We start from the raw sequence: 11,996 nt of genomic DNA, 5'->3' as shown, positions 1-11,996 counted from the left end.
GTACGTTGATGACTTTAGTCTTTGGTAAGTTATTAATAAAGACGATCTCTCCAGGTTGATCGGCTACATCACTATTATCAGTAGTAGTCGAAACATTGTTAGTCCATTGATGTGCTCTCACAGACTGGCCCAATGGGTCAAGATTGTTCTTCCACTCAGAGTTGCACGCCAAAGCTTTTGAAGATAAGAAAGTGTGATATAGATGGTATATGCTTTAGAGTACATTTATCCAACCTTTAGGGAAAAGTTATTTGAGGATGACATATGTAGTGAGCTTTTCTAGATAAAGTAGCATAAAAGGTTAGATAATATGAAGTTGACTAATAACTTTGTCGTGGCTTGAGATATTTTAACATATTTGTATTTTTTTCCAAAACAATTAAACTTTACAAAAGTAGTAAAAGTATCTCGTTCATATCAACTAATTGCATGTATATGATTTTATACAAATATGTTAAAATATCAAGCCACCACAAAGTTATTAGTCAACTTCTTATTAACCTTTTATAACTTTTCCCTAAAGGTTGGATAGCATATACCACCTATATCACACTTTCACCTTATATGCTATATATAACCTATTCACCCTTTCACCTTATATAAATTTGACCTTAGGTACTCCAAATAAAGATATATATATATAGGTCTAGGGCTTTGTTTTTTTTTTTTTTTTTTTAATAAAGCTGCCGTAATAGTTATATCTAAGTACTAGGTAGGTAGGCCAACTTTGGTTTTGGTAGGTAGGTAGGTACTCCATCTCGTTCCTCATTTATTTTTTCCAACAGTACAAAGTTTTGGCTAATAATCAACTGTGGTGGGCTGCAGAAGGAGAATCATATACCGCGTAGCAACTTCATTTGATTGCAAATCTTAGTTATTGGATTTATATCACACCTTACCTTCTTCATGACCCGAAACTTCGCCACTAATCTGTTATATTATTTTTTTAGTTTTCAAATTAGAAATGGAAATTTTCATTTCATACTACTATTTAAAAAAAGAGTACACACTATCATATGAGTACCTATTTCTTTCTATCTAAGCCAATAACCAAAAAAAAAAGCGTTTGCTCTCATAAAAAGCCTTATCGCTTTCTCTAGGGTCTCTATCTCTAGTGTCTCTTGGTCTTTTCCTAACCTTGATTCGTTTTCAAAGCTGAATTTTTTTTTTCTTTCTTTCTTTCTCTTTTTTTTTTTTTTATAATTTGTACATGTAAGTAATATGCATATATGAATAATATTTCTCCATATATATAGTGAAACAATATTCATCAAACTATAAATATTTTTTTTTGTTATTTCTTTCCCGAGTACCTCTCCTCCAACCTAGTCGCCTACCCCATTGTTCCAACCCTAGCTTCTTTCTGCCTTTCAGCCAAACCCTAACCATCATCACCATCGTGGCTTCAAACTCCCGTAGTCGCACCTCCCTCGTCGGCCTCTGTGCATAACGTGAAGAAGATGGTCCTCGCGTCTCCATCGACTCCTTCTCAACTCATCAACCGGCCATCTCCACCACCAGATGCCATGGCAAGAACACGATCTCAGAGGTCTACCTCTGAAACCGAAGACACTTCTATCGCTCATGGCGTCCCAGCTGCTCCACTTCTGGTTGGTGAGAAGCAACATGATGGGATAGGAAGAAGTGAAGAAGAAATTGAATCTAATATTAATCACAATCATGATTGCCAGAAAACGAATAAGTCATCTTTCGCCAAAACCTGTTTCAATGGTTTAAATGCTTTATCAGGTTCTAGCTATTCTTTCTTAATAATTATGATTTCTAAGTTTAATCTTCTCTGATATACCACAAGTGAAATTCAAACTTTTCATACAAAAGCGTAATATTATATTATAAAACAAGTAAATATCATGACCATACTCAAATAGATTGAATCAGAAAATCTAGAAAGATCTAATAATAATGTCAAAATGATTAATAGATATGGTCATAAAATGTTTATATTGATTAATCTTAACGTAATTGGTGTTGTCGACTACAGGAGCTGGATTACTTTCAATCCCATACGCACTAGCCTCAGGAGGATGGCTAAGCTTGATACTTCTCGTTGTTATAGCTAGTGCGGCATTTTACTCGGGCATACTTATTAAGAGGAGTTTGGAGCTAGATTCCATAAACATTACAACTTATTCTGATATAGGCTATCGTGCTTTTGGGAACAAGGGAAGAACAATGGCTGCCATTCTCATGTACTCAGAGCAGTACTTAGTGGCAACTGGTTTTCTAATCCTTGGTGGTGATAACCTAAATAATCTATTTCCTCGTGTTAAACTTGACATTTCAGGAGGATTAACACTCGATGGCCAACAATGTTTCATTCTAATCGTTGCTCTAGCTATATTACCCTCGGTTTGGTTTGATGACTTGAGCCTTCTTTCTTATGTCTCGGCAAGTGGGGTTATAGCCTCTTTGGTCATCTTTTTGTCCATTGTTTGGGCTGCTGCCTTTGATGGCATTGGGTTTCATCTCCAAAATACATCTATTCTTAATTTGTACGGACTTCCTACTGCTCTTAGCTTGTATGCCTTCTGTTATTCTGCCCATCCAGTCTTCCCCGCCCTTTACACCAACATCAAAAACAAAAACCAGTTTTCTCATGTAAGTCATATATAATATTTTATTATTAAGTTTAACTGAATATTCTTATATTTAACAGAATATTCTTATATTTAAGGGTAGTTTGTAAACACTTCAACTTAAATAAAATAAAATAATTAATTAAAAAAATTAAAATAAGGTATTTTTGAGATATTTTACAATGATAATTATTTTTAAATAATAAATAATTAAATAAATTAAAATATAATATTTTTGAGATATTTTACAATGATAATTATTTAAAAAATAATAAAATTATATGTTTTATAACTTAAATAAAATTTAATTAAACTTAAACTCAGTTATTAGAATAATATCATATTAAACATATAATATAATCTAATGTGAATTAGTAACAAATTGCTTTTTTTTTTAAATTAGCAAAAACTTAAATTTAAAATCCACGTATAATATTTAATATTACAATAAACATATAATATATAATCCCTTGTTGTCACTTCCAAATTTAAAAACTAGAACAAACATAAACTTAAACAAAAATAAATAAATTATTTAATTAAAATAAGATATTTATTTCAAAATTTATATAACATTAATATAAATTTAATAAAAATAATTAATAAATTCTAGAAATAAAATTAAGCAAACGTGCAATATTATGCACGTTTGCTTAGTTTTATTTATAGAATATATATATATATACTAGATACAAGCAACGTGCAATATGCACGTTTGGTTAGTTTTATTTATAGAATTTATTAATTATTTTTATTAAATTTATATTAATGTCATATAAATTTTGAAATAAATATCCTATTTTAATTAAATAATTTATTTATTTTTGTGTTAAGTTTATGTTTGTTCTAATTTTTTAATTTGGGAGTGACAACAAGAGGTTATATATTATATATTTAATATAATATTAAATATTATACGTGAATTTTAAATTTAAGTTTCTTGCTAGTTTTTTTTAAAGCAATTTGTTATTGCTAATTCACAGTAGATTATATTATAATGTTTAATATGATATTATTCTAATAAGTGAGTTAAAGTTTATTTAGATTTAATTTAAGTTATAAAACATATGATTTTATTATTTTTAAATAATTATCATTGTAAAATATCTCAAAAATATCATATTTTAATTTTTTTAATTATTTATTATTTTTAAATAATTATTATTGTAAAATATCTTAAAAATATCATATTTTAATTGTTTAATTATTTATTATTTTTAAATAATTATTATTGTAAAATATCTCAAAAATGTCTTATTTTAATTTTTTTAATTAATTTTTTTATTTTATTTAAGTTTAAGTATTTACAAACTACTATTAAATATAAGAATATTTGTTAAATATAAGAATATTATGTTAAAGTTAACACTAAAAAACAAAAAACCGTTAAAACTAAAAATTTCTATTATCTACATACTTATGATATAGAAGAGATATCTAAATATGTTTTCAACGTGTACATAAGTGATAAATCTATTTTTTTTATAGGAGTATATACTAATAGTAAATATGTCACATTTTTTTTTAGAAATTTGGAATAATTTAATGTGCCAAAAGTAACATTCAAATAATTTATTGTATGTGTATGTTTTGTTTTTTATATACACTTGAAATACATTGTTTGAATCCTAATTATGATACAGTAAATTATTTAAAATTACTAAAAAAAATGTTTGAAAAGTTTGTTATAATATTATAATGTTATAATAATTTGTAACAAAATTATTGTTTCGGCACTGTGGAAGATTTTGGCAACAAAAAAAAAATTATGACTGTGTTTATTGTTGTTATAGTATGCATGCTCCTAATTTTCATAAAATTTTGAATAATGTAAGATGTTGAAATTAAGGGTCAAACAACTTGTTGATAAAAAAAAAAAAACAAGCACGTCTGCAACAAAATATTTGAATACTATTTTTGGCATTTTAAATTATTTGAAATTTTCTGAAAATTGACATGATATCTATTATAACTATAACGAACACAATTATTAAAAAAACAAATTACAAAATCATGGGTTGTTACCAAAGAATTTTCGTATAATTATGATGTTTAAAGTTTTAATATACTGTTGTATTATTCTAATGTATATTTGTGATGCAGGTACTGGGTTTGTGCTTCTTTCTATGCACATTTACATATGCTGCAGTGGCAGTACTAGGATACCTGATGTACGGGACAAATATCCGATCAGAGATCACATTGAACCTGCCAACAAAGAATGTGAGCTCAAAAGTGGCCACATACACCACCTTGATCACTCCCATAGCCAAATATGCCATAAATGTGACACCCATTGTGGATGAAGTCAAACGTTGCTTACCAAATCATCTCAGCCCCAAATTCTCTGGTATGATAATAGGTACCACCATCTTAATAACTAATGTTGTGGTAGCTCTCACGGTACCCTTCTTTGCATTACTAATGTCACTGGTCGGTGCCTTGGTCAGTGTCACAACCGCCATTACATTCCCATGTTTATGCTACTTCAAAATATCTGGTAATTACCGAAGATTTGGATATGAAACTGTAGTTTTATTGAGTATAATGATGATGGGTATTGCAGTTGCTATATGTGGAACTTACACCTCTCTGCTAGACATAATAAGGAAGCTTCAATCATAACATACCAGTGTATTTTTTCTTTTTCTTTTTGCTTCGAGTCTTTTATTTTGTTCTACATTCTATCCTATCTAATGTGTTGTACTAAGAAAAAGTAAGAGAATTAAACATGGGTTTACTTTAGTCTGCGGTTGTGTGGCTTCTTCGGCCCAAGAGATATGACTCCATTTTTTGGGCTTCCACACCGTTGGGCCTCGCGTACGAACGTGTATCGTCTTTGAGTACTTCTTCATCTTTCAGACTATCAAGAAAGTGTGCTAAATGTCAAATTTGTAGTGTCGAAAAATTTAAATTGCGCTAATTCTTTTTGTGTCATGTTCTGTTCTATTATTGTTGTCGTAAAATAAATTATTTGTATTTAAATATTATGTTTACTTTTTAAGGTGCTTTCGTCTCATCAGTTGTTATTACTTTGATATCCAATAAACCATTTACTTGTTCCTCATATAGCAATACTGAAAATTTTGATCTCATGGTGCTATGATTGGTATGTCAAGTGGTATATTTAATTTACAAATATTAAATTCTGAAGATAGATGATAGAAATAAAGTTATGATTTTTTTCAGTATATTGTTGACCATCGTTTTGGCCAACTGACACGGAATCAAATATTTGAGAGAAAGTAACGTGATAATTAAGATCTAATAGAAAAAAGAAGACACCAAAGATTTATAGTGGTTCAGCCCCAAAGGTTGGTATAATGACCTACGTCCACTTGATGCTATTATTAATATTGAGCTTCAAAGGTGTGATCAAACAACTAGGGTTCTTGAGTTTCACAGACCTTGGAAGAAGAAACAATACAAACGACGGATAATAGCAATGTCGTTCTCTTTTTCTTAGATCAAAAAAGAGGATTCAAAAAGAAGATCCCCCTTGAGCTATTTCGTGTATATTTATAGGCTCAAGGAGGGTTACATGGGCCAATCAGGCCATATCTTTCCTTAATAAACGGATATTCAGGTTATAATGAAGAGATATTCTCAGCAACCATTCCAACTGTACAAATCTATACATAAATAAACGGAGTACACGACTAAGCTTCAATCATAACATACCAGTGTATTTTTTCTTTTTCTTTTTGCTTCGAGTCTTTTATTTTGTTATGCATTCTATCCTATCTAATGTGTTGTACTAAGAAAAAGTAAGAGAATTAAACATGGGTTTACTTTAGTCTGCGGTTGTGTGGCTTCTTCGGCCCAAGAGATATGACTCCATTTTTTGGGCTTCCACACCGTTGGGCCTCGCGTACGAACGTGTATCGTCTTTGAGTACTTCTTCATCTTTCAGACTATCAAGAAAGTGTGCTAAATGTCAAATTTGTAGTGTCGAAAATTTTAAATTGCGCTAATTCTTTTTGTGTCATGTTCTGTTCTATTATTGTTGTCGTAAAATAAATTATTTGTATTTAAATATTATGTTTACTTTTTAAGGTGCTTTCGTCTCATTAGTTGTTATTACTTTGATATCCAATAAATCATTTACTTGTTCCTCATATAGCAATACTGAAAATTTTGATCTCATGGTGCTATGATCGGTATGTCAAGTAGTATATTTAATTTACAAATATTAAATTCTGAAGATAGATGATAGAAATAAAGTTATGATTTTTTTTAGTATTGTTACACCTAGATTTCGAGCCTTGAGAATTGTGATCTCGAAAGCTGGATTCGTCAAGTGTGAGCTCGCAATAACTAGAATACATGTTCGCAACCTAGGCATTGCTCCTAGAAAGCAGGTGGCAACCTCGAATATGGGGTGACCTCGAAGCCCTGCAAGTTCGAAAGACACATCGGAGTGCGTCTATTCTTGGGTGGCCTCGGATCAAAATTCCCGAGTCTGACGTAAGTATGAGCTCGAAACTATGTGGTCTTGGAGAAAATAACACAACTCGAAAGTCAATCACAGACCTGGTTGGTACGATGCTGGTGATGTCAATTGCTGACTTCGAACATCTTAGTGAGTCATTTGGAAAGACGCCGTCTACATTTATTGTTGTAACTTCCCTATAATAAAGGGATATTTATCAGTCAATTATACGCCCCCTGGTCTTCAGGGGACGTTTCTTTGTTTATAGGAATTACAAGCTTTTAAAGCCATTAAATTTATTAATGTAACAGATAACCTCCCAAAAGCGTGTGAGATTGTATCCTGAGACTTCCTCTATAAATAGAGAAGTCCTGTACCTTTGAAAAGGACCGAAATTTTGGGATCTTGAGAGAAACTCTGGAGAATTCATTCTTGAAGAATTTCCAGAAATCATCTTAAGTTCTAATAACAAAGACTCGTGGACTAGGCAGAGTTAACTGCTGAACCACGTAAAAAAATCCTGTTTGTCTTATTGTATTTTTTTGGCCATAACTATTTATTATTTTCGTGCTCTTTATTCACTGTTGACGAAAAACGGCGTCAACAGTTTGGTGCTGTCATTGAGAGCCTTAAGCATTCAGTCCCTGAACAAGTTATGGCCGCAAACATTCCTGAAGAAAACTATCCGAGACGCCCTGGGAAACAGTCAATGGTAAACCTGGATGCTGAAGAGAGAAGCAAGTCCTCCGATTCTCGGGGACCACCCGCACCTCCAAGGGATGAGGATATGTATTACAATCCTGAGCGGCACGTTCCCATTGTGGAACTTGAAAATCAGCAGCTGAAACAGCAGTTGGCAGAGGCCAACAAGCGCAATGAGGAGTTAGCAAGGATAGCCGCAGAGGCGCAGGCGGCTCAGCCCCCGCCTCCGCGTGAAAACCAAGCTCCTCCTCCGAGGGACGTGCATGTTCCTCCCCACAGGCCTCGTGGGCATCCACGAAAGAATGCTACCACAAGAAAGCCGGAACAACCTCCGGCACCAGCAGAGCCATCCGCTCCCTCGAGACCCCAGAGAAGTACCCGAGCTAGGGCCCCGGTTAATCCACCTGCGGAGGTACCAGCGAGAACTGAGAACAACCGAGCCCCTGCACAGGCTTGGACTCAAGTCCCGGGGAACACACAGAATGCAACCAACCCATCTCAGGCAAACTCCGGACCGTCCAGGCCACGAAATGGGTGGCAGCCACCATCACTCATACGGTTCCCTCCATCGCCTATAAGATATCCTTCACCTCCTCGCAGGAATGCTCAACCAGTTCGAGATGAGGACGAAAGACGTTCGGGGAGGAGACAAGGGAACAGGGAAGCTTTCCGGGAGCGGAGAGGCGCCCTATCTGAAAAAAGTCAAACGTCTCGGTCTCGCACTGCAGAAACGAGGCGGCACGAAAAAGACCCATCTCGAAATAATCATGCGACAAGTCTTACTAGTGACAACTCTGAAGATACCAGATCAGTCAGCATGCATGATTGAGGTCGAAAGAATACTGGGAGCTGCAGGAATCGTTCCGACCTGCAGGAACACTTGAATCAGAATCGGGGTAATGTTAACCCGACAAACCCGGACCTGAGGGATCGCTTAAATAGGCGTAAGGACCCCCTGCGAAGGCGCGAACCTGGAATTGTGATCGACGACAACCAATTTCAGGCAATATCCCTCGCGGACCCGGTCCAGGAAAGAATTGATCAGTTAGAAAAGGCTTTCAGGCTCTTGAAAAATGAGCAAGGTCAGGGTCGATATGAAGATTCTGACGAGGAGCTTGAACCGTTTGCTCCCCATATTTCCAACACTCTGTTTCCCCAAGGATTTTGGATCCCTCACGTCCCAACGTTTGAGGGAAAGTCTGACCCGTACAGCCATTTGAGTACATTCAATACCATAATGAGAGCAAGTAACGTGGGTTACGAGCTCAGATGCATGTTATTTCCAGCATCACTGACAGGACCAGCCAAAAGCTGGTTCGAAAAATATAGAAGACACTCAATAAATTCTTGGGATCAGCTGTCTAAAGACTTCAAGAAGCAGTTCAGAGCCATGATGGGGGTTAGACCTGAGGCATCAACTCTGACTAACGTTCGGCAGCAGCCAGGTGAGACATTGAAAAGTTACCTTACAAGGTTTAACTTGGAAGTTGCCCGAGCTCGAAATGTGGATGACAACATTTAGCCGTGTGTCAACAGTGACACGGCATATATGCCGTGCACTGAACCTTTTTTTTAAAAAGATAAATATATTTATATCTTATATATATATAAAAACATATGAGTATTATTTGGGTCTATATTTAATGTTGGGTTTTTTAAATTATAAATACACATATAATTTAATTTTCTAAATAAAATTTCAAATATTTCATAATTAATTTTTTATATAATTTATTTTAATTTGTGTATGAAAATTCTTATTCTACACTATAAGAAAATAAAATTAACATTGAAATTAATTAAATATACAAAAGATAATTAAAATATTACAAACTTACATTCTAATATTAAAATCAAACACACCAAACATAAAATGGAAAACAACAATATATATATATATAGAACACAAGACAAACTAAGACATACTTATAATAATTTTAAAAATTATTCATTGATGAGAAAAATGATAGAAATTTTGAGTCATCATATTTAAATCAAATCAAAATTGGTTAATAAATTAATTTAATTAAGATATATAGTTTTTGTTTTATAATATGATTATTTTCATAATTGACCATAATTATTGTGTTGGGGTCCACAATATTTTTTTTGATAAGGCTCAAACCTCAATGAAATATATATAAATATATTTTGAGTAACTCATAACACTCACTCATTTTTACTTTTATTAGGGTTAGGTATATTTTCTATCAATGAAGTTATATTATTATTATTATTATTATTATTATTATTATTATTGGAAATTTCTTTGGTAGGGCCTTAAAAAAGAGTCCTACCGGTTGGGTTTTTCTGTATTCTCAATCTGTGAATAATTTTCGGCGCGATTTTTTTAATGATCGTGTATATTGTAGTTATTTAGAGCATTGATAAGCGTACAAAATGTACGTTTATTTATAACATTTTCATATTGATTTGGTTGTTTTTCTCAAGAGAAAGTTTCTATTTAATCTATTTGGTGAACTTGTGCAGTGTGTCGTCATAATTCTGATTTGTTCGAGAATTTGGTTAAATGTTTGTTTTAGTAGCCGAAAATTGGCTAATCTTTGGAAATATGGAACAGGCGATATATCGCCTGTCTTGGGCGATATATCGCCACTTGTGGAATTCCAAAATTCGGTTTAAACAGAACGACATCAGAAACTCGCGTTTTTATCGAGAAAATTCACCAGGCGATATATCGCAGTGTATTAGGCGATATATCGGCACGAGGGCATTTTTGGAAAGTATTATGGAAATTCGTAAGTTTTTGGATTTTTGTAAAAAGAATAAAAAGAAGATCGAGAGGGACAGAGAGGAGGAGCATTCTAACGGCAAAGGGAAAGAAACAGAGAAGAATCCACATTTATTTCGTTTGTGTTTATTTTTATGTTTTTGAATTTTAGATTGGATGATGAATTTTAATATTATGAACTAAATTCGTATTTAGAGTATTTTAATGTAGTCACTGGATATTCTATTCGTCTTTAATGTAATTTCTATGAATCTTTGAATTTATGGTTATCTATTGTTCTTATGTTTAATGCTTGTAATTGATTGGTCATCTGTTGCATGATTATTGGTTTTAATTCAATATCTGAAAAGTGAGAATTAGAATAGCTTTAGACAATAGACATAGATTTCAATTTAGAACGAAAGTATCAAATTGGTTTGTGTAGCAATTAGGTTTTTGTTCTTAATGCGGTTTATGTGTAGAATTTATCACAGACATGTAGAAAATTCGCAGGTAAACTGAATATTTTATATCTTGAGAGAGAATAGAATTGTCATTAGTAAACTTGCTATAACCATAGATCACAGAAACATATTAGTTGTATTATTGATTGAATAGAATTGAAGGTTGATGAAATTAGAATACTCTAATCTTTCGCTTATATTAAATTTCGTTAATTAAATTGTGCTTTCTTAGTTTATTGTTCATTGTTAATTGTCATTAAAATTTCATTAGTCAAATAGAAATAAAAGTTTGCTATTGATAATTATTAGATCAATTCCCTGACAGAACGATAATATATTTCCACTACTATTACTTGTTTATTCGATTGCGTATACTTGCGCAGTAGTAAAAATTCGCAACAAGTTTTTGGCGCCGTTGCCGAAGAATTGATATTCTATTAATATCAAAATAGTTAATTTTTATTCTAATTTGGCTGTTTTTATTATTTGAACTAATCCAAATTGTCGCATTCTGTTTTAATAGGTGAATCTTTTGTATGCGACGTGAAGGATCTGCAAATCTTGTTCCTGTTAATCCTGAAATCGAAAGATCCTGCAGACAAAACAGAAGGAAAAAGAGGTTGGAAGCATCAATGGCTGCCAACCAAAGAGACGGGGTTAACAACGATGATGGTTAGAATCATATCGCTCAGGACCAAAATGTGCGAGCATTAAGAGATTATGTGCTCCCCGCTGTCACAGGAGTACACTCGTGCATTAGGCTGCCTACTATTACTGCCAATAACTTTGAGATTAAGCCGGCGATGATACAAATGGTCCAGACTTCTGTTCAGTTTGGTGGTCTCCCCAATGAGGATCCTAACTTGCACATAGTGAATTTCCTTGAGCTATGTGCAACGTTTAAGTTTAATGGGGTGAGCGATGATGCAATAAGGCTGAGATTGTTCCCTTTTTCACTAAGGGACAGGGCAAAAAGTTGGCTTATTTCTCTACAGGCCAACTCAATCAATACATGGGAGGAACTAGCTCAGAAGTTTCTCTCAAAGTTCTTTCCTCCTGCAAAAGCTGCT

General features: G+C 33.2%; 1 protein-coding gene across 1 annotated transcript; it reads left to right on the top strand.

Annotated features, from left to right (window-relative positions):
• Nucleotides 1–1,460: 1,460 nt before the first annotated feature.
• Nucleotides 1,461–5,593, top strand: LOC133833186 (amino acid transporter AVT1J-like). The gene is made up of 3 exons (XM_062263436.1): nucleotides 1,461–1,749; nucleotides 2,003–2,619; nucleotides 4,701–5,593. Exons 1-3 carry the CDS (start codon nucleotides 1,461–1,463, stop codon nucleotides 5,220–5,222), a joined length of 1,428 nt encoding a protein of 475 aa, XP_062119420.1. The 3' UTR covers nucleotides 5,223–5,593.
• The last annotated feature ends 6,403 nt before the right edge of the window (nucleotides 5,594–11,996 follow it).

This window comes from Humulus lupulus, chromosome 4, assembly GCF_963169125.1.
Source record: "Humulus lupulus chromosome 4, drHumLupu1.1, whole genome shotgun sequence".
Lineage (NCBI taxonomy): Eukaryota > Viridiplantae > Streptophyta > Magnoliopsida > Rosales > Cannabaceae > Humulus > Humulus lupulus.
This window is presented reverse-complemented; position numbering and strand designations above follow the sequence as displayed.